We start from the raw sequence: 22,367 nt of genomic DNA, 5'->3' as shown, positions 1-22,367 counted from the left end.
GCAGTTACTACGTTGCATTACGTGTTCATAGTTCTATTGTATGCGATTTTATTGTGAAATTCCGGAAGTCAGCTCGAAAAGAACGGAAGTTAAATACACCGGAAGCCCTAACGTCGCTTTTGGTGACGCTGCATTAGATCCCCAGACATGGACCGGTCTTGTAAGTAATTCAGTCAGTATTAGATGTTCATATGATGTTTGAGGATATTTTGTTATTCACATATCTACGAAAAGCATTGTACTTTGAATTGCATGGCAGAGAAGTTCGCATTTTCTCTCGCCAGTCTCCGTGTTCATGTGATTTCGTTCTGACGTTAGCATGGCTACCCGCTAAAGCAAGGAAGTGCTATCAATGAATGGAATTTGAATATGATGCAAATCAGACGGTGGCACATACTGAATGTACATATTCCGTCTGAAATTACAGTGCTGTGTGTGTTTAACCTGTGTTAATGTGCCTCCACAGGGCTGCTGGGGTGGCTGGTCTTCAGCCTTGCACTGACGGGAGCTCCAGCGCTCACGCCGACACATTACCTGTCCTTATCCGACGTGGCCCGGCTGCAGTCTGTCCTGGGACAGCCTTTTACTGACCTCGAGTCTTCTTACTTTTCTGTTGTGGGTCTGACCAAGCTCGGAGGTGTCGTTCCTGATCAAAATGTAATTTTTTTTAAATTTACAATCAGCATAATGGATTATAGTTTAGATCACCAATTAAAGTATATATATTTTAAGTCAAGTTAATTGCATGTATCATAAATCAAGCTCTTCGTCTTATCTGTCTGTAGGAGGTTTGCCAGTTTCTTAAATCTCAGCTCGACCCCATGAGCGTTGACTCACTCTTTTTTGCTGCTGAAGCAAGTCAAGCCATTTCAGGATGTGAGGTGAGCTGCCCCCCCCAGGGTCCATGCTTGTATTTCGAAAAAGAAATGCTTTAGAATGCAAATAACTTTAATTCTAAATGATTTATTGTTTAGATTCCTGTCTCAAATGAAACCCGTGACATCCTTTTGGCAGCAGTCAGTGAAGATTCAACAATGACTCAGATTCACCGGGCTGTGAGTGCCCTCAGCTCTTTGGGCCTTCCTCTGGCTTCCCAAGAAGTTGTAGGTGCATTGACTGCTCGCATCAAGAAAGAGGATAATGTTATGGCGTAAGTTGTTTTTGTAGTGGCGGACAGTAAATTCTACTTTAAAAAGAGGGGTACCGGTAATGTATGTCATCTATTTACAGCATCACATTGGCTTTGGCCACAGCAGCCAGGCTGTCCGAGCAGGCAGAACTAGGAACAATTCTGGAGGAAATTGAGGTAAGACAACTCCACAAGGGGGAGCTAAGAGACTTTAAATGGCATATGTTTTCTTTGTGCCTCAACACTGTTGTAATGTGATTTAAACCTTACATTTCAGGATCTGACTGCTCGTTTAGATGACCTTGGAGGCCTTTACCTTCAATTTGAGGAGGGACTTGAAGCAACAGCCTTGTTTGTCTCTGCTGCTTACTCGCTGTCTGATCATGTTGATATGGAGCCGCCACTCAAAGAGGTAACATTTATATACTTTTATCTCTGTGGTGTATTTTTGTGTTTTTTATCTGCATTTGAATATATTCCAATGCATTCTTCCCAAATCAGGATCAGGTTATCCAGTTGGTTAATTCAATATTCAGCAAAAAGTCCTGGGACTCCCTGTCTGAAGCCTTTAGTGTGGCCAGTGCTGCCGCAGCTCTTTCCAGCAACCGCTTCCATGTGCCCGTTGTGGTCATTGCCCAGGGTCCTGCCACTGTGTCTCACAGCCAGCCAACCCTGCAGGTAAAGAAAATTTAAGAAACTCATCTGTGCACAGATTTAACAATCTGATTGTGACCATGTAGTTTTGTCTGATTCACAGCTTCTTATTACTGATGTCATGTCCCAACCTTTGGCCTCAGCACATGTTCTGGTGGAATCTGTGTACGCTGTGGCCTCCAAGAACATCATCCTCAGCCAAGCACCTTTCACTCTTAATGAGTATGTATTAAACAACTGTATCAGACTGTTCACTTGTGGCCATTGCAACTTGAGCTGGCTCAACTTAAAATTAAACTGTTCATCTTTGCTAAGAGGTTTGTCTTTTTCAGTGGAGTTTTTGAACTGAACTTCATGTCCAGTCAGCCAGCGAGTGGCTATTACCAGTTCACTGTGGCTGTAACTGGCGACACCAGACTGGTGGCTAATCATGTTGAGGTAAGCCTTTGTATACTTGAACCTTTTTAGCAAACAATAGTTTGTTTCCTCAGATTATGAGTGCTATACCAAGGTCACGACTTCTATACTAATGCTGTGCCATTATTTACATTTGCTCTTTGGTATTTGCAGTGCATTTTTTAACCAAACAATGAAAACGTCTTGCTCTTCTGAATATTGTCTTTTTAAACATGGTAAACCAAAGCAAATTGTATTTTCTGTTAACTTAAAGCTAAAGGTGAAGGTGTCAACAGAGGTCACTATAAGAAATATGGACCTCTCTGTTGTGGATAAAGACCAGAGTATTGGTACAAAAACCACAAGGTAAGACGAGATACATTTTTAGTTTGACAACTACTGACAAATACTCTAATTACTTATTTTCTGACATTGTAGAGTGGATTATCCATCCAAAGCCAAGACACCATTCACCGCAGACAGCCACCAAAACTTTGCCATGTCCTTCCAGCTGATGGATGCCAACACTGAAGTGGAGCTCACCCCTCACCAGGTACACCCTAAACACGCTAGCAAATTCTCCACAAATACTGTGAAAAATGAAGAACATATCATTTATTAAAACCACATTTGACTTTTTGCAGACTTTTGTCCGTTTGCACAACCAGAAAACTGGCCAAGAAGTTGTATTTGTGGCTGAACCAGACAGCAAAAAAGTGTATAAATTTGAACTGGATACAGCGGAGAGAAAATCAGAGTTTGACTCCATCTCTGGAACATACACTCTTTATCTGATTGTCGGTGATGCAACCTTGGATAACCCCATTTTATGGAACATGGTGGGTGTTGGATAATAAGGAAATATGATTAGTTTAACACTATAGCAGCTGGGATCTGGATATTGATTTTTGAGTGTTTCTTAGGCTGATGTTGTACTGAAATTTTTGGATGAAGAAGCTCCTGCTACAATCCAGCCCAAGACGCTCTATGTTCCTAAACCGGAGATTCAGGTAACACTTAAGCTGTCTTATGAATGTCAAAAAGCTTGAACTTTGTAAAGCGACTGAAAATATTTGGTTTGTTTACAGCACTTATTTAGGGAACCAGAGAAGAAGCCTCCCATTGTTGTTTCCAACACTTTCACTGCCCTCGTCCTCTCTCCGCTCCTGCTTCTTCTCATCCTGGTGAGTCTTCATGGGTTTATGGGAGACATATTCAGGATTTTTGCTAATACTTGATTATTAATCAAGTATAATACTTGATTAATAATCAAGTATTAGCAAAAATACTTGATTATTATCATGATCCTTGTAATAATAATCAATGATTATTATTACAAGGATCATGATTTGATAAGATTGTTCAATCGAACAAACGGCAATAACCTAAATTAATAGCTTTAGATATGTTGTCTTTTATCCCTGGTATCATTGAAATCACTTATCCCATATCCTTAGCTTTTAAAGTGGATTTTCTTCATAAACCACCTAAAAGAAACGCATCTTTACTGTTCAGACTGAAACAGAAGTTTCATAAAGCCTCTTCATGTTGCACATGAGGGCCCCGTGTTTCATGATTATGCCGTTTTTTTAATGAAATCACAAAAGCGGTGGCGTGTTTTGTTTTCGTGGCATTTGCAGCGCTGTGTAATAGTTATTGTAACGGTGTATTGTGTACAACACGGTAAACACTGTTTCAGCTCTTTGTTCAAAGCACTTGTGCATAAAAATAACGTTGTCTTTTATTCTGCCTCTCCTCTGTAGTGGTTTAAGCTTGGAGCCAACGTCTCCAACTTCAGCTTCTCTCCCAGCACCATTTTGTTCCACGCTGGCCATGCAGGTCAGTCCCAGTCAATGTACACATCACACAATTATTTATATTCATGACCTTTTTGATTTATTCATCTGATTTCGTTGAAAGAAGTGAATGACGTAAAAATAGCACAATGTCTACTCATTCATGCATTATTCATGAAATTCCCCAAATGATTATTCCACTATTTTTTTTTAAATAACCAGGTTAGCAAGTCCTTAATCAAATCAATTCATGGATCATGTCACTTATAGAAATGGTCAGAGTAAACATTTCAAAAAATTTCTTTTGGACTTTCCTTCGGCAAAGTACAATGTAATCAGAAGTCATTTATGTTATGTATATTTTCTTTATTGCAATAACGACGCAACAGTCGACTCTCTCTTACAGCCTCTGCATCTTTTGTTAATGTGATTTTGTTTTCATGTCTTTAGCCACGCTGGGCCTCATGTACGTCTATTGGACTCACCTCAACATGTTCCAGACCCTCAAATACTTGGCCCTCGTCGGCGGCGTCACTTTCCTCGCCGGGAACCGCATGCTGGCCCAGAAAGCGGTCAAGAGGTACGTGATGTTGAGGACCCGCGCGAGTGACGCTCTAGGCCTCTCTGCGTTGTATCTGAGGGTTTCGCAAAACGTCACACGGGGGTCTCTGGAGATTCGGGTCAGCCCCTTTCCCCCTCAGATCGGGACAGAGGGCCTTCCGAAGTGGCCCTGACGGTGCGATGTCGCTCTCTTGGGAAGGGGGGGGGAGAACACTGAGAACATCGCACTGTAATTGGCCACTCTACTCTCGGAAAGTTTTACACATTTTATAACGTGCTGCAATTATGATCAACTATTAGGTGATTCTCCACTGAGGACTTTGTTTTTCTCCTTCCCGCCGCCTCCTCCCTCTGTCTTTAACCCCTCCATCTCCACTTGGCTGTCTCTTTTTCTTCCTCTTTTCAGGATTGCAGCTGAGCAAAGTAGTAGGTTGGCAAAGTATAGGAGCCTGCGATAAAGCCCTGTTGTAAGAGTTGAGTTGGTCGTGCTTCCAGGCCAAAGTAAGGGCTTTTCTCAAAAGACCGTATCTCCAGTGCAATTCCATGTCGGCTGATAGCGTGCATGGCTCATAACCGACTCCATTTTTGACCGTGTGCTGCCTGCTTTCTGGTTTGCCCATCACTCATCCTCCTCAACACACCCTTCTCGTCGTGTTTTTGACCGTACCATAAGTTTTTATTAACTCTCTAGCAAGGGCCGAATGTACACGGTGCTTATTGTAGTGTGCATTGTTTTGCCAAAATCATCCACCGAAATTGACGATCGTACAATATTTACTAGAACATTTTAGACAAAAGATGTGTTAATACTGTTGGAATTATAATGGAACAATAATACCTTTTTGCTTCTACGTCAAACAAACCCTCACTTCTAGGTAAGGGTTATAGTGATTTGAAAAAAACAGCAGAAAGTGATTTAAACTCGTGAAGCTCATTGCCACATCGATCTCATTGTTTGGGTACGTGCATGTTTCACCTGGCTGTCATCTAAAACTGTTTTTTTAATGAGCACGGGAGTTCCCAACAGTGTCGGAACGTACCATACGTGTCGTCGTCCTTTTTCTATCTGACATGGGTTTTTTTCTTTACAGACTTGAGAAAAACTGAGCGGCGCAAATGTGAAGAAGACGCCGACAAAGTCATTCTACACCACATCAGCCAGACGGACGCAGCAGCAGTTTCTCTAAACCTAATTCGAAAACGTTCGTCTGTGTCGCCAAATGTAAAAGACCAATATCCGTTTTGACTGGAGCACAGACCAGCAGCAGAAATACAGATCGTTTTACTGAAGGCTCTAAAGCTACTGATCAATGCACTTCATCTTCATGCGAGATTTGAGTTGTTAATGTCCATCAAAGCTGTATTTTCTTTTTTTCTTTTTTTTTCTTTTTTGCAACTGAATGTTTTTTTATTGTGAAATGAGTTTGGGAAGTTTTGTACATTCCTCTTTGTCGATCATTTCCTCTTTTCAAATTTAGGCCGCACCACAAGACGAACACATTCATTCTACTGTACAGTTTGAACACATTTGGAGGGGGGAAAAACAAACATGAATTGAATTAGGACACCTTTTTTGTAATTCCAGAGGAAATAAAAGAAAACTGAGGTGAATTCCTTTGTTATTGTCGTCATTTTGTCATTTATTCCTTGTGGATTGTGAAGGATACTTGGTTTGGAGCGTTAAACCTTTAGTCGCGTTCACAATCGAAGCTTTACTCCAATACTTATCATTTAGATCATGCTTGCTGATGCATTCTTTTTAACAAATTCCCACAATGAACCAGACAACTGATACTTTTATTAACAATTGAACTGAAAATACTTCATAATAAATTGGCAATGTGGATTGTTATGTGGTGATCTCCTCTTGTCACTCTCAACTCAGCAGTCTGCGAAGAGAAGACAGAATTTACAGTGTTTTTTGCTCTTAAATGCAGTAGGAAACTCTGAATTGGAAGCTCACCTCGGCCTCAGTGGCTCGTCGTCACGGAGCCCTCTGTATCTGTGGTTTCTCTGGATGGAGGTGAGGTCCTCTTTGTACGTCCCCTCGTAGATGTTGGACTGACGCTTCATGTAACTCTCGCTTTCCTCCCTTTTGGACGTGTAAAAAAAACTGTATTTGTGAATTGGAATATGCCCGGGCTCTGATGTGGTTCCAAACTTAAATTGTGAATATACACGCTGGATTGTTTTTTTGCACATTTACCTGAGTCGTTTGCCCATAATTGTTTGGAGGAATTTTCTGGCAGAGATTTGACCCAGTACTTTCCTGTAACCGTTTGTGAAGATGGCATCCGCGTGGCGTCCCAATCTACACATCATAAAGTGGTGGAAATGAATGCAAAAGCTCAAAAGAAACTAGATAATTTGCAACGGCTGAAGCCATTGCTAGAGTGTCTGCGTCTCCCCCTCTCCTTCTCTCTCCCTCTTTCTCTCTCCCCCCCTCTCTCTCCCTCTCTTCCCCTCTCTCTCCCTCTCTCCCCCCTCTCTCCCTCTCTCTCTCTCCCCCTCTCTCCCCCTCTCTCCCTCTCTTCCCCTCTCTCTCCCTCTCTCTCTCCCCCCTCTCTCTCCCTCTCTCGCCCTCTCCCTCCCTCTCTCCCTCTCTCTCTCTCTCCCTCTCGCCCTCTCCCTCCCTCTCTCTCTCTCCCTCTCTCTCTCTCTCCCTCACCCCCTCTACCCCTCCCTCTCTCTCTCCCCCTCTCCCCCTCTCTCCCTCCCTCTCCCCCTTTCCCCCTCTACCCCTCCCCCCTCTCTCTCTCTCGCTCTCTCTCGCTCTCTCCCTCTCTCTCTCTCCCCTCTCTCTCTCTCTCTCTCTCTCTCGACTGGCTCCTTCACAAAAGTCTAAAGAATAAAGCCTAAAGAATTACGCAGACACTCTGTAACGGCCCATTTATTTCACTGGGGAAAAAGTACTAATACTTTTGAAATTTCTGCAAAAAGTACAAGTTGTTCAAATGTCAAAACTAATAGCACACGTAATACTGTGAAAGCGATCGTAATGAGGTATAACATGTTGAAATCGGTTAAAGCGTTAAGGAGTTGAAACTGGCTAAATGGAAAATCACTGAAAATATAATAAATTGTAGAACATATAGTGTCTGCGTGACATCATCACGCAGACACTATATGATTCCTTTTAAACAAAATCATGCCACTCGTTTTTGTGTTTGGTTTGGATTCAGACCTCATCTCTGCTCGCTCAGCCTGACGTGTGCCATGGTCTTCAAACTGCTGTGCTGGGCTTTCTAGAGACGACGTCATCAGGATGGATGTGTCCCTTTGGCCAAACCTTAAAATGGGTAAAATGTTAAGTGTATGCCATCCAAAAAATGGTAGATCAAAATCAGACAAAACCACAAATGGATTTTCTTCCCCGTTTTGCCAGACGTTCCTCTTATTGTCAAGACGTTGACGGATGAGAACAATGAATGGAAATGAACTTGACAGTGTGACTCGTCTAAAGCCCATAGTTGTTGTACATCAAATTCTCTTTTCATGCGTTAATCCATCAATGATTCAGTTTTGCTTCTGAAATGTGAGGCTGTGGATGAATTGATCCGGAGAGACCCACATAAATGTAACGATAAACGATTTCCACTCTTTGTTCATTTTTGCTCACTTTTACCACACTGCGCTTCAAGGTCCAGAGTGATTGTTGCACTGTGTGACTAATCCAGATATGTTGACCTCCCATTAACATAACAACTGCAGAGGCCGCGAGCGTGACATGTTAACTTAACCCTATGATGGCTTTTACACATCATGAATACAGCCTTTTTCAGCCCTGACAGTGCAATTATCACGTACAGTCCCACACAAATGAATACAATACACAAGGGAATACTTTAGCTGGATTAGATTTGCTGGATTTGTATTTCAATTTCAAGTTTAGGAAAGAAAAGCACATCTAGTATTCACAAATGTAATATCTTGCAGTGTAAGCTGGTTTTTTCCCCCACATATGGCCTTTACAAGTCAAAAATAGCTACAGAGAACACATAAATGAACTACTGTATTGTACATGAATACTGTTCTCCATGATTTGTGTGTATGTGCCAGGACTTACCGTACAGATGGATAGAGAGGTGAGCCTGAGAGAGTCACAGAGAGACAGAAGAGCACCAGTAAAGCAGCTTTCTCCATCATCAGTAACTGCTGGAGGGAGAAGAATGACCGGAGCAAATAACATTGGAAAAATGCTGAGGCTGCTGTCCAAAGAAAAACAGTATTTCTTTTTGGATTTTGTTTGCAAAGTTACCTGTCTCGTGTTAAAAGTTGAAGCGGCTTAATCGGTGCTGTCCGTGTGTATCATCTTCGAAAGCAGATGTGGGAAGCGGTCAGAAGTAGACGCACCTGCTGTGACTGCTGTCCTCCTCTGCATCCATGACAGTTTATAGTGGCGTCCAGTCACTCCCACGTCACATGGACCTCCCTCTCTCTCCAGGGCTGGTCTTCACAACACGGGACTCAAAGGACGGGACCCCAGTTCATGAATGAAGTCAAACTCAAACAAAACGTGATTGATGGTTGATGATATATGAAGAATTTGACCAAATGAATAGCAATATCTAGATCCACAAATGTCTTAGTGAAATAGTGCACAGGAAGATGAGGTCATCACAATGATAATAAAATATAAGAATGAACTACAGTAATTAATGGTGACTTTGTAATACATTACACAATCACGCAATGATATTTAATTATTTTAAAGAAATTATTTTATTTACAACTCACAGGGAGCAGTTGTAGGGAAAGCAGAAATTTGGAAAATCAAGTACAAAAATGGCCAGATTTGACTTTCTTTAGGTTATAACAAATTGATGATTATCACTTTATTCCTCAACAAATCAACATTGATAAAGACACGGCTCAGCGGAGAATAAGTAGCACCTACAGTCTTATAGCCTGTTTTTATTTGATCATATAGCAGATTTAAATTGTTTTTCTTTTTGACTTACCGGTATATGGGTTGTTTTATCATTGTTCATTGTTTTATGTTGCACTGAATCACCAAGACAAGTTCTTATGTTGTGAATCCTGTTCATTGACAATGGCAATAAACCTTTTCTGATTCTGATTCTGATCAAGCCAAGTGTATTTACTGTGTGGAGACTCTGACACAACTTGTCATAACGAATGGAAATGTTGTCAAGACGGTCAATGGTGTATAAAATATATTATGTGAATTATCAAATCTACTGAAAAGTTTAATTACATAAATTCTGCCTTTTTCTCGACTTTTTTCTTTTTTTGATTTCACTTAATTTTAAAGCCATGACTCAGATTTATTATAATTGATAATCAGTCAAATATCCAATCGTGCCCGAAACAATCCCTTGGTAAAGAAAAGCGCTTCCTGGACTTTTTTTTTGCTTGAGTTACATTAATAAAATGCTGAAGAGTGTTTGCTCTAAACTGTCAGCTAGACACAGCGCTCCCTTCCGGCAGGGTAGGAATGGGTTGCCAGGCGACACTCTGTTGTGTAGGGGAAAACTAGTGTTTCCTAAATGTTGTTGGATGTCTGGGTCAACTTTTACTCCAGTAACTGTTTATATATGTGTATATATACATATATTATTATTATTATTTGACTATTGTGATGCCACACAGCTATATAGAATTAAAAACAGTATATGAATGTTCTACAATACTATGTTTAACTTAAAAAATGTAATACAAAATTAAATGAGCATATCATGGGGTTTGACAGGAAACATGTCATTGTTCATTGTTCTCGATAAGACACATGATTCAATAATGTAATTCTAAACTAAAACATGTATCCTCTTTCTGTCTGATGACAAATGTGTGTTTGTGAATGCCATATCCAGCACCATTACGTTGCATTTACGATGTCATTCTGGCCTCTCTGAAGAACACTGCATTACTGGAGTAACACTCAGTCCTACGTTTCACAAAAACGGAAATTTTCGGTCTTGTTTCCTTCATTCAAACTTTGTTCAGTCACAAGAAAGCCCCCCTTTCATCTTTGAGCCTGTTCCTGACAGTGATTATGACATTACAACATTGAGGATCAAGCCAAAGCCATGAAGGATGTACTGTGGTTTAATACCTTCTTAGGATGTGTCAGAGAAGAAGTGCTTGTTTCAAACACAAAATATAGATGTCTTTTGTACAATTTTAATGAATGATTTTGTAAATGCAGACTAAACAGCAGTAATAAACAATAAAGCAGTGTATACAAATTATGATTGTTGTGCTGTAGTAACAAAGATATGGACCAAATACAAAAATCTTTAAAAATGTCTCAGAACTGTAGTAACCGTGAGGCTGTGAGCGCTCAAATGTAACTACTCACATATTGAAATACATACATGATGATTCGCTCAGTGTCGGTGAGATTATTTCAAATGCAAAATGCCAGAGATCAGCAACAATGTCAACGGCGCGCAGTGAGCTACGACAGAAACTTTTCCGGACATGTTTGCTTTATGTCAGCAGGAAGAAAACGCTGTGATGTGTTCGAATGAGGCAGCGGGGACGGGAAGTGGTTTGGGGCGAGGAGAAGGATCTGATCAAATGCTCCTGAGACGTTCTCGTGCACGTCTGAGGTATTTCACAGCTCCCATCATCCAGAAAACTGCACGTCGGTTCCGATCAGCATGTAATCCTAGGGCAGAGCAGAAGAGCGCGGCGTCAGAGCGGCGTCTGCAGCACGGGCCACTTTGACCGCGACGTGGAACAAGCACTGACCTTCATGAGCTGCAACTGGGTGTTCACAAGTTTCATCTTTCCAATGGTTGGAAGGGGGTATCCTGTAGCCAATTCAGCTGCGAAGGTCAAAAAAGATGCATGTTTTTACTCTTTTACCATGAAAAAGCTTACAAAGACACATAATCTGACAGGGGGAGGGCTTATGGATAAACTGATGGTGTTGGAAAGTAACTAAATACATACATGTAACTGTGAAACAAACTTTAATCTATATAATGCATTTCACAGTACAGGACTCTGACTGGACCACGTCTCAGAAAACATTTTAGTGCAGGTATTCAGTATTTTGTAACTAAATACATTCATTCACCTCATTTTGCATTGGGATTTGCTTAATTCACACAACTTCTCCAACTTTTTCTTTTTTTTGTATAATTTAATGAATGAATAAATGAATATTTTCTGCACACAAGGTTGCTAAGCTCATACGTACCATTCAATTTCGGGATGATTATGACCTTCAGGACCATTTGGAAGATCGTGTCGAGGGATTTCACCTGTTGTGGTGTGTAATACGGAATAAATAATACAACCGTTACTCACTCCAAGGATAAAAACTGATGGAAAGGGTCAAATAGAGACTTTCTTACATTTCTAAAATCCTACCGAGGGGCAACAAACTAGTTCGTTTTCTGTTAAATCGATACTTTTGCAAGGAGAAGTCTTACCTGAAAATCACCGACGTAACTTGTCCCCAGGGTCAAATCCATTCTGTGCAAATGAGAACACATCAGAATTTCATCTTGACTTTACAAAGACCCCTTGGCCCTTTTTTTGTCTTCTGACTTTTAAACCACACTCACTTGTTGAGGGAGACAGACCCTGCCAGCCTCGTTCCGCTGACAAACAACTGAGCGCTTACACTGCCGTCCTGAAGTGACATAAACACGCTTAATAGCCTATTCGAAGTCGGTGTGAGGCCCGCGAACTCGTTACCGCACCATGTTCAGCACAAACAACGGGGAAAGGGTGCCGTTGGCTTGGATGGCGTAGGCCGTCACTGTGCCCGTCGCTCGGACCGTGGCGTTGTTGGATTCGAACGTGGGTTCCGGGCTTTTCACAGCCGTAACCAGCAACTTCATCATCAGACCGGGGAAGCTTTTGGCAATCTGGAATTGGAAAAGGGCAAACGGTGGGTGATTGTAGAGCCTCGGGCGTGTGTCGATAAGGGAAGAGGCGGAATAGGGACGTTACCTGTGGAACGAACGCTCCGAACGTTTGAGTGTTGAGTCTGATGGGGGAACTCGCAGGGATCTGTCGGGACAAAGGTCAACGATCGATCAGTTCTCGTTGAAAATAGACCCATCTCTTGCTCGTGTGTAGATTAAACCCATCCGACACAGGACGCACGTGACTTAAATGTGCTCATATTTTTAAATCCTGCACATTTTTAACAAGACGTGTGTGCCCAGTTCTTGTGCAGAAGAGGCTCACCATGTCATCCGTGACGTAGAGGCTGAGGGCTCCGGCGGTGGTGTACACAAAGCCTGCAGAGTGGGCCGTGTAAGAGGACAGGCCTATGTACAGCATGTTGTCGTTCTGGGACGGCAGTGAGAAGACCGCCGGAGTGAACGGCGGCTCCTGGTGCTTCCCAACATTGTAAAACTCCCCCTGAGTGCGTACAAATGATTTTATTAGAGCCAAGGGGACATCTGAGACATAACTTTGTAATTTACCTTCAAATTTAAGTCTACAGAGGTCGCCGAGATGACAGGCGACGACACCATCGAATACTGGATCTCTGCGTACTTGTCTACTTTGGCCAAAACTGCAAGATGTTTTGAAGTAATTTAGATTAAGATTACATTCATAGACAGCCAACACAGTAGGTGTTTTACCATTGAGAGTTTTCAAATAAGGATTTACATCTGCTATGGCATCTGTGACCAGAGGGCAGATCTGCAAAATAAGAGCTGATGAAAAGGTTCACCTGATCTAAAGCTAAACAGCAGTAATAATAAAATGTGACGAGGTGCTGCTTATGATTACACTGTTGCTGGCTTCACAGAGGTACATTTTTACCTGAAGGACAGATAGCTGTAGTTGCCTCACCTTTTTCTCCAAAGCGTTGCGTAATGCTTTGTCGATGAAGTTCTTAAACAGGTTGTACAGCCAGCTGGACAAAAGCACAACAGAGTTATGACTTTGGGAATTCACAAGGGACTTTTCTGTCAAGCGGGTAATAAAGTACTACCTGGCTCCACCGTGAAACTTAATGCTGGCACTGCCCACAGAGGCAGCACAGTTGTCGCCATTGACTGTAGGGCGTCCTGTTTCATCGCTTTTGATGGCAATTGTGGCAGTAATACTCAGTCCACTCACATTCAAATCAAACGAGCCACTGTCTTTTCTGTAAGCACAAGGAATTAAAGAAAAAAAACATGACCATGGTACATTTATGTAAAAGCAGGAACATCATAACAGCTGTTTCTATTCCACTTACATGAATCTCAAGTATTTGACCTTCCAGTTTCCTTTCAAGCCCATGAAGGCCCCTCCGATGGACAGTTTGACCCCTGCTCCGGGCTCCAGGCTCACGGCAGACTGGGGCAGGGCAACATTGATTATGTGCATACTAGGAAGAAAACAAGTTGATACAAGTTCTAAAGACAATAATCTTCTAGGCTCATTAGTCTGCTTTACTTTGTGAAACTGTACGAGACTTTTCCCAAAGGATTAATCTTCTGTGAGCCAGACACATCTGGGAGCTTGATGGTTTGGAGTTTCTGTTGGATTGAAGCGATGCCAATTTGTCTGCCTTTTAACAGATAAACAGATACATTATTAAACACAAAGTGAATAAGGGTCAATCATAAAGGAGAATTCTTACCATATTCAAGGCCCTTTTGTGTCAGCTTAACCTTTACCCCTGGATTAATGGCAGATGTCAGGGTGGTCAATGCCACAAGTAGCAGCCAAAACTGAAGACGCATCTTCACTCGGAAAAAGGAAAATAGAGAATACCAGCATCACATGAAGCGGTTTGTTCAAGAGCTCATAAAGGTTGCATTTCCCTTTTGTCAGCTTCTGTCAAATCAAATACACTTCCCTAAAGTGCCAGTTCTTTGTTCCAAATATCAAGTAGTGGCATTGACACAGATTTGTATTTGGCAATTCTGGACATTTCAGACCTAGTTCAAACATGTGATAATAAGTGTGTTATAGACCTTGCCTGGCTACATCACATGACCATGATAAGTTAGCTGCAGCCAAGTTTCAATTTGATTATGAACTCAAACGCTCTGTTGGCTGCTTTTGGTCTATTCAAACTCCAGAGATACCAATTCTCAAATAAGAAACCATTATAGAAGCCCATATATATTCCAAATATTGTCCAACTTAAAAAAAAAATGTATATAGGCTTTATAGATCACACTTGTAACATCAAGCCTAATTTCACAGTAAAGACTGTCCACAATAACTCACTGTCTTTTCTGTCTTTTCAATTCGTTAACATAAATGAATAGTTATTATCATTAAAGTCAAACGAGTTCTTACCTTTAGTTGACTGCAAGGAAGGAGTTTGCTTGTGCAAGTGAAAGAGAAAGCCTGAACAGAAAAGGAGAGGCACATGGGTTTTAATTCACTTAAAGAATCAGGAAGTCAACTTTTAACAGAAGGAGGTCCCAGAATAACGCAACACTGAGCAAACACACGCACAACTCCACTTCACTACAACTCCTGCAAAATCTGCAAAGTGCATTTGAGATAAACAGTGTCTCAGTCTGGTTTGTCAGCTTGTTTGATTTGATTGTTTGTTTTAGACCCAACCTCATGAATGTATATGAGGCCTGATAGGCACATGTGTGGGTTAGTGTGGTGGTATTCGTCATAGTCTATTATAGGCCAGGATATATGATAGAGATCTCATCTGCACCTCTTTATGTTTGTATTAGTGGACTAGACCTCTGCAAAAAATATAAATAAAATAAAAACAAACTCCTGAAAATGTTCCCTCTTGTCAGGGTCAGAGGGAGACTTACTACTACTTAAAAGACATGTTTTTATCAGAACCACAAAAGCAGTGTAAAGTAGGGCATTGCCATCTGCTGACAATTTGTTGTCACTACACCCTTCCCCCCTGTTTTCGTTTGTATTCCTGTTTTTCACTTTTTATAAGACCCATTCGTTCTATTTCATTATAATAACGTATGAATGTATGTATTTAAATGTTTGTGCTTGTATTTATTTATTTTTTGCTTCTTCTTTTTTGTGACAAAACCACTAATCACTGAAATAACCAATCCGTTGTTTTAATTTAAACTTTCTTTTTATAAAACCTACGAGGCCGGAAGTCGGACTCTCCAAAATTCTGACAAATCTTGAAAGCGTCTACAGCGCGGGACGTCATACAGCGCGTGGTTGCTATGGTTTCCGTAGTCACGTCACTATTCGTCATCATCACCTTTAGCTTTATTTCGAACCCTTACTTGGTCCGTAAAAGGGCCAGAAGGGGGAGGAAGCACCAAAGGCCTGCTGGAATAACGGCTATGATGTAAAAGTACAGTAGGTAGCGTTAATGTAACACTTGGATACCAACTGCCATAAAACACCAAAGAAGAAGAAGAAGAAGACTTTATTCTGGAGTCTACAGACTAAAGTCTAAAGAATAAAGTCGTACAACTACAGTAGGTGGCGGTAACGTAACACTTGTATACCAACCGCCATAAAACACAAGAAGAAGAAGAAGAAAGATTTAAATCTAAAGAATAAAGTGGATGGCGGTAAATGCACCTTTGCAGTTGGCTGACGGCCCCCATTAACAACAACAACAACAACAACAACAACAACAACAACATAATTTACTCAGTGAGCGTCTGACCACAGGACGACAGGTCACGATTTAACAGTAACCGTTTGGGGGACGGTTAGCGGTTAAAAGTTGTGTGTTCATCGACAGCATGGATAGCCCAAATGAAAGCGTTGCAGGCGATGGCACAGCTGTCGCTCCGGGCATCTTTTTTAATTATGCAAAAACTCAAATCAATTCGATCATGAAGGACGTCAATGAGATGGCGTCTGGCAACCAAAGTCTGGAAGAGGAGAACATACGTCTTCAAAGCGAACATAAGCAAACGCTTGCTGAGAATTTACGGTTGATCGATCAAGTCTCGCATCTAAAGAAGGAACACACAAAGGCGTTTGGAGAGAGAGCGGCGCAAATCTGGGAAGCGAGGGCAGAGTTGAATAAGTTGCAGAAACAGTTGGCGAGTGCAAAGTGGGACATAGAGGAACTCAGAAACATTTGGGATGAAACGATCGCGTCAGTGGAGGAGGTGCTTTTGGCCGAAGTGCTCAAAGTCCAAAGTGCATTCAAGCAAGACAGGAACATGACAGCCGCACTGCGAGATCAGATAACAAAGCTCTATGAGGAAACTGATGAACTTTATTATAGAAATTTGACTCTGGAGCAAAATGTGACGTTTCAAACAGAAATGAACACGAAGCTCCAAGTGGTGTTTGAAGGCGTCAAGAACTATTTGGAGAATAGAGGCGACGAGAGAATCAATCTGAGCTTGAGTATCAAGGAACTTGAGATAAATGTTAAGAAATGTCTAGATAAGATTGAAGATGATGAGCACCAACGTGACCATACATATAGAAAGCTTGAGGAAGAAAACCGTTTTCTGATCGGGCAAAGCGGGAATGACTTGAGTGAAATGGTATTAAAGCTGAGACAATTACAGGACAACATTGATAAGATGACGCTGACCATCTTGACTAAAGACGAGTTCATCAACAACCAAAATGCTGAAATAGCCAGCTCAAAACAGTTAATTGAGGAGTTGTATAGAATTCTGGAGACGCACAAAGAGCAAGTCCAGGACCTTAGACAACAACTGGAGCTGCAGATCGAGGACCAAGTGACAGCAACCCTTGCACAAGAGTTTATCCGTTTGAGACAAGGCATTGATAAAAGCAGTGAAGCTGCAGAGGTTGTAGACATCAAGGAGCTTCGGTCAGTCAAAGTGACGTCTGTAAATAATAATCCATCACTGTTGGTGTCCACAGTTAAATGCGCAGCTAAGACCCTCTTCATTGGCGCTGTATGGCTGTCTAAGGCTGTGGTCATTGGCGCTCTTGGCCTGACTGTCTTCGTTGTGGGTTACGGGCATGGTAAATTTATGACTGTGGACAGTCCGGGGGAAGGCTGTTATCGTATCGAAACGGTTGGTTTGCTGGCGACACCAGAACTTCCACCTTTCTAGAATCTGAATCCAAAATCCTCCAACAAGCCCCCATAATCTGATTCTAAAACTCACCTAAACGATTGTCCATAAAGGGGGGCTGCTGAATCCTTTATATATTTGGTTGTCTGTGCAGGGTTGTGCTGAGTGGGTAATTCTATTGTACAATCCATTTCTCATAACATCAGACCTGTTATCATGTGTAATGCAGTGAATTGCCCTGGAACTATGACATGACTCTTCTGTGACTTTTTTTTGGTACCTTACTGGCAACAAATCACCAGTAAGTTACCGTAAAATAAATGTGGTACGTTACTGGCAATTTGTTGCCAGTAAGATACCGCATTAAATGCATAGTGCAATGACTTACTTGATGTGCCATATGTGTTAATGCAATAACAAGGGCAAAATGGGCTTATTTAAACTGCAGTAAGGCCATTTTAGTTATCGCAATTTGTATTTTTAGGCTTTACATGAGTACAGTTGTTTTAAAAGAAATTAAACTCAAGCATCAGATGGTATTAAATGTCTTTTTAATTGATATACAGATATTTGTAAAATAAATTGCATTATCTTTTTAAAAGGATTTGTGGCCCGTAGGCTTTATTAGATATGGCATCTTTTAGTGTGAAATGGGGATGAGAGACAGGGCAGGACATGCAGTACATTGGCGGAGCCAGGAGCTCACGACACTGAGCTACACTTGGAGCCTGGCATGTGTGCTGCGCCTTAACCACTCCACCACCGGCAGCACTGATGAAGTGTCAGGTATTTACTTATATATTATATAGGAGTTGCCAACCCTGACGTCCATCTTTTCAGCAGCTGGAGTGTCATAATTTTTCCTGTGGGGAAAAAAAGATACAAAAAGTCCCGTTCACAGCAGACATAGTGTGACTTACATGTTTACTGCTGACATCAGTCTTTCTACAAGGGTAGTACGATGATCATTTAATGTTTGTGGGAATTTACAGGGGAATTACGGTAAACGCAAGGACCTACAAGAGAACACAACATCACATTTTGACTTACATTGAACAACAAACGCCTGGAATGAACCGGTCTAATCCCGCATTCGTCCAGGAGTGTTCCATTGTAGAAAAAGGTTGAACTGGATATTATCCTACCAAGGCTAATGTCGATCAAAACAAACATCTTGATATATCTGTTGCCTTGCTAACCATCTGAAGGTTAAATATAGATCAAATACAGGGGTTGGGGTTTAGAGGTATCTTGAAGAGAGCCCTTGGCTGCTCTAAACATCATTGTTCTTTAAAGGTTTTGCCACAAGCTCACGTGTGACATTTCTCTGAATGTCACATGGCCTGTTAGTCCTTCCACAGCACAAGACTACTCTAAACCAGACTAGGCTGTAGACTGAACCATGTACCAGAGTGAATGACCTGTGGTGAACAAAAGGAAACTAAACTGAACTGCAACTCTCTTCAAAAATTGTTCTAATAAATGTTACACTGTTTTTTCCCCTTCTTTTGTCAGTAATGTACCGGTGCATATGGAATTATATAAATCAATAAGCAACCAATCACATCATTTCACAGGTTCTTTTTTTTAAAGGTCCCTGTCAGATGAATCTTGAAGGTTCCTATAATGACCCTTTCATGATTCATCCTCTGTTGGGTCACATTGCTACCTCACAGTGGGCATGTATCATGGTCAGTGTAAAAGTTGTTTGAAATGAAAGGATGCAGTGTTGTCTGTAAAAAGAACAACATACTACAGTTTGATTTGGTTGAGCAATGTTTCCGCCCCAGAGAGCTGAACAACAGTAATACACACTCTTCAAGAGCGCTGTGGATGAGATCTATTCCACCTTCACAAGTCACACTTATTCCAATCTTATCCTAAACAGGGGTTGCCTATGGATCCATTATATTATATTATATTATAGCCCCGCTGCCACATTAACCCCACGTTTGCCAGGACGCGTATTGAACTTAAAAAAACACAGGCTCATTGTAGAAACGTTGATTTTCTTTCATCTGTTGATAAACTTGCCTCACATTCATCTTGTAGTGCTGCATTGGGCTCCAAGGGTTAACTGGGAGTGCGTGAAGGCGTCACAATGCTGCGCGCGTGATGGATTTCCCCATCAGTGCTGCTTCTGGGGAGCGGGAGCTGCGGCCGTCCAGCGCGAGCCTCACCCAATTAGCTCCTTCATTTTTAATTCCCCCACACCATGTTTGATGCGCCAGTGTGACCTTGGCTCCCATCCCTGTCGCGTGTGTTTTTGGGCTCCACGATGGCCTCTTCGGACGGGCCGGGGGAGGACTGCGTGTTGCAGAGGGGACGGTCCCACAGTGACCCGAGCAGCATCACCGAGGTCCGCTTGGCTGAGGCGCACGGAGACGGTGAGGCGGCGGGACGCGGTGACACCTGTCATGTGCGCGCGCTTTAACGCTCACTGCGTGTGTGCACGGGAATAACACGCGCTGATGATGATGATGATGATGATGATGATGGTGGTGATGATGGTGGTGGTAGCTCAATGTGTGCCCATTTCACTAGGATTTGTCTTGATACAGGTTCATTTAAATGCGCAAAACGTAGGCGCTCGTTGTAAACGTGCGTCATTCTGCCTAAACTTTCCCTTACAAGGACCTGCTGGGGTTTGCAGCAGATAATCGACACATTTTAAGCATTTGAGGACGACACGAGAGGCGTATCCAATTTGTGGCAGTTGCTTTTATTTGATTAGTTCTGCGTTTTTAATTCAATGCACGCCTTATTGGCCACATCCCGCTATTCTTCTTCGTCCTCGTTGTTGTATGTTGCGCGTTGATGCCAAAGCAAGTTCCTGGATTGTGGCTTTTAATTGACAATGGCAATAAAAGCTTTTCAGATTCATTGGGCTAATAGATTTCCTTTAATTTATTTGAAAAATCTGTGTAATGTCTCTTCGAACTGCGAACCCTTTTCCACAAAACGAGTGACATTGGACATGGACAGCAGGAGATGTGAAGGAGAGTGTGAGGCTATGGGCTGTTGCCATGGTGACTAGACGGAGGAGAGGACATGGATGCCGAGGAGACCTTTCTCTTAACATGACGGAGGGACCACCACTGCCAGCTATACTGCTCTTTCTGTAAAAAGTGTGGACCTGCATGTTCACAGCCGATTAAAGAAATATACTGTTGTTGTTTTTTTTTCTAAACCTATGCGGTTTTCTTGTATTAGAAGCAGGTAGTCTAGCCAAGGTAAAATAAACCATTGGTGATTAGTTGCTGGCACCGTCCCTGATCTAAGATGTGAGCGGACACATTTTGGCTTTGTGTCTGCACTCATTGCGTTTAAACTATAACAAGCTGCTCTGTACAATATTTCTTTAGTTTGAAAGTGAACTCTCTCTGCTTAATCTGTTTGCAGCAGGAGCTCTTGAGATTTGTGTTCATGTGTCGCAACGTTCAAGTCCTAAAAAGAGTTTAATACTATTAGCGTGAACTGGGATTGCCAACACAAAATATCAACTGTCTTCTTAAATTACCTTTGGTTTTGTTTTTTTACTGAAGCCTTGCAAACTTCTGATAGTTGTTCAAAACTGGCAAAACATTCAAACATGATTTCAGACTAAAAGATCTCGTGGCCTTTCTGTGTTTTACAGATGGTTAGGTTTAGGCATGCACGCCGCTGCATCTCCTGAATCCTGTCAACTGGAGGCATTTGCGTTCTTGTCACGTTGTTGTGGTTGTTATGGTTACGTAACAGTGAAACTCGTGAGACAGCACTTAGAGGATTGCCTTATCTGCTCTCTTTTCATTAATGTAATTTGGTGGGGTTTGTCTCAAAGATGCGTTTGAAAAATGTGCCCGAGTTCCCTCAGTTTGGTGATGTAAACTAAACTTCTACTCTGGGATGATTATTTGGAGCTTTCACATAGTGGACCATCTCCTTAAATGGGCAACAAAGTAGAGACATCTCAGCTAAAATAACAAAACATGGTTAATCTACTGATAACCAACCTAAAACCACTATGGTGTGGTCGGGGGGGTCACTGCGATTTTGAGCATCAGAACCAGCCATAGCTCTTTTGAAGGTGTCAAATTAGTGCCATTACACTTATTTGTGTGTGTGTGTGTGTGTGTGTGTGTGTGTGTGTATGTGGTGCGTGTGTGTGTGTGTGTGTGTGTGTGTGTGTGTGGTGTGTGTTATATGGCAATGATTTAAAGTCGTAATTGAAATCCATTTTAATTTTATTTTTAATAAGACAAAATACAATTATATAAATAGTGTTGAGATCAATTAATATGAGGGTCAAGGAACATGATTATTATTATTATTATTATTATTATTACGTCATATTGCATATCACATATTTTGAAGCGGCATGCAGCTGGAAAAAAAATCCCCTAACATTTGATTCTGTGCCTTTTGTCATTTGCAAAGTCGTGCACCTGAAAGCCGTAGATAAAGGATTCAGCTTGGCCAGCACTGGAGTGATTAATGTGGAGCTGTGCTGGAGCTGTTTGACTCTAATGTGGGACTATAAATGAAAGTGTGACTTTGCAGAGGTGGTAATAGTTTGGTCCCCTTGAGACTTACATCGATTATTGAGTACGTAGTCACTAATTCAAATGCACCATTGCTATTTTATGCCAACTCATCCCCCATGCCACTGTGAGCTGAGCAGAGACGTCCCTGGGTCACACTGACTGCAGTGCACATGATGTCAGCCTTCAGCAGGCGCCAGTGCATACAAAACGGGTTATTGTTGCTTTTTAGTGACCTAGAATGTACTGTATGTGGTAATAGAATTTGTTTTGCAGCTTAACACGACTTTAAAGTTATAAATGCGTCATGATCATATTAAACAGGAATTACATTGTACAAGTGCAACTTCAATCACACAGGGGTAAAATCACTATAAATTGGATATTTTGAACTATTTAT

General features: G+C 41.7%; 4 protein-coding genes across 6 annotated transcripts in view; 2 read left to right on the top strand and 2 right to left on the bottom strand.

The window, feature by feature from the left end:
* The first annotated feature begins 83 nt into the window (after positions 1-83).
* rpn2 (ribophorin II) lies at positions 84-5,907 on the top strand. Of its 2 annotated transcripts, XM_072451706.1 has the most exons (18): positions 84-160; positions 467-657; positions 786-881; positions 975-1,150; positions 1,231-1,306; positions 1,407-1,541; positions 1,631-1,807; positions 1,887-2,005; positions 2,116-2,221; positions 2,454-2,545; positions 2,618-2,732; positions 2,824-3,018; positions 3,103-3,189; positions 3,268-3,363; positions 3,943-4,018; positions 4,426-4,555; positions 4,943-5,037; positions 5,628-5,727. In XM_072451706.1, the coding sequence occupies exons 1-17, from the start codon at positions 148-150 to the stop codon at positions 4,992-4,994; spliced, it is 1,932 nt and encodes a 643-aa protein (XP_072307807.1). In that variant the 5' UTR covers positions 84-147; the 3' UTR covers positions 4,995-5,037; positions 5,628-5,727. The 2 variants fall into 2 exon arrangements, with proteins under 2 accessions (XP_072307807.1, XP_072307808.1); XM_072451707.1 differs by lacking the exon at positions 4,943-5,037 and having other exon boundaries at positions 5,628-5,907.
* A 493-nt stretch (positions 5,908-6,400) lies between these two features.
* On the bottom strand, positions 6,401-8,973 carry ghrh (growth hormone releasing hormone). Its single transcript, XM_072452815.1, has 6 exons — positions 8,795-8,973; positions 8,603-8,691; positions 7,721-7,825; positions 6,743-6,847; positions 6,500-6,628; positions 6,401-6,425 (listed from the first exon to the last, which is right to left on the bottom strand). The coding sequence occupies exons 2-6, from the start codon at positions 8,680-8,682 to the stop codon at positions 6,413-6,415; spliced, it is 432 nt and encodes a 143-aa protein (XP_072308916.1). The 5' UTR covers positions 8,683-8,691; positions 8,795-8,973; the 3' UTR covers positions 6,401-6,412.
* A 1,751-nt stretch (positions 8,974-10,724) lies between these two features.
* On the bottom strand, positions 10,725-14,902 carry LOC140365330 (bactericidal permeability-increasing protein-like). The gene is made up of 16 exons (XM_072451700.1): positions 14,773-14,902; positions 14,105-14,207; positions 13,918-14,032; positions 13,718-13,849; positions 13,469-13,624; positions 13,327-13,390; positions 13,113-13,173; positions 12,951-13,042; positions 12,709-12,885; positions 12,469-12,528; positions 12,216-12,383; positions 12,078-12,145; positions 11,943-11,985; positions 11,708-11,771; positions 11,254-11,330; positions 10,725-11,170 (listed from the first exon to the last, which is right to left on the bottom strand). Exons 1-16 carry the CDS (start codon positions 14,845-14,847, stop codon positions 11,129-11,131), a joined length of 1,497 nt encoding a protein of 498 aa, XP_072307801.1. The 5' UTR covers positions 14,848-14,902; the 3' UTR covers positions 10,725-11,128.
* A 4,658-nt stretch (positions 14,903-19,560) lies between these two features.
* Positions 19,561-22,367, top strand: part of phactr3b (phosphatase and actin regulator 3b) — a 28,741-nt gene continuing 25,934 nt past the window's right edge. Inside the window, exon 1 of one of the 2 annotated variants that reach the window (XM_072451696.1) lies at positions 19,561-19,831. In XM_072451696.1, the coding sequence (XP_072307797.1) occupies positions 19,723-19,831 (109 nt within the window). In that variant the 5' untranslated portion in view covers positions 19,561-19,722. The remainder of the gene's footprint in view (positions 19,832-22,367) is intronic. The other variant, XM_072451697.1, reaches the window with a different exon arrangement.

This window comes from Eucyclogobius newberryi, unplaced genomic scaffold (assembly GCF_026437365.1).
Source record: "Eucyclogobius newberryi isolate DKJ021-1_F unplaced genomic scaffold, fEucNew1.0.hap1 SCAF_19, whole genome shotgun sequence".
Taxonomy (NCBI): Eukaryota; Metazoa; Chordata; class Actinopteri; order Gobiiformes; family Gobiidae; genus Eucyclogobius; species Eucyclogobius newberryi.
The sequence above is the reverse complement of the archived record's forward strand: the minus strand, read 5'-3'. Positions and strand labels throughout refer to the sequence as shown.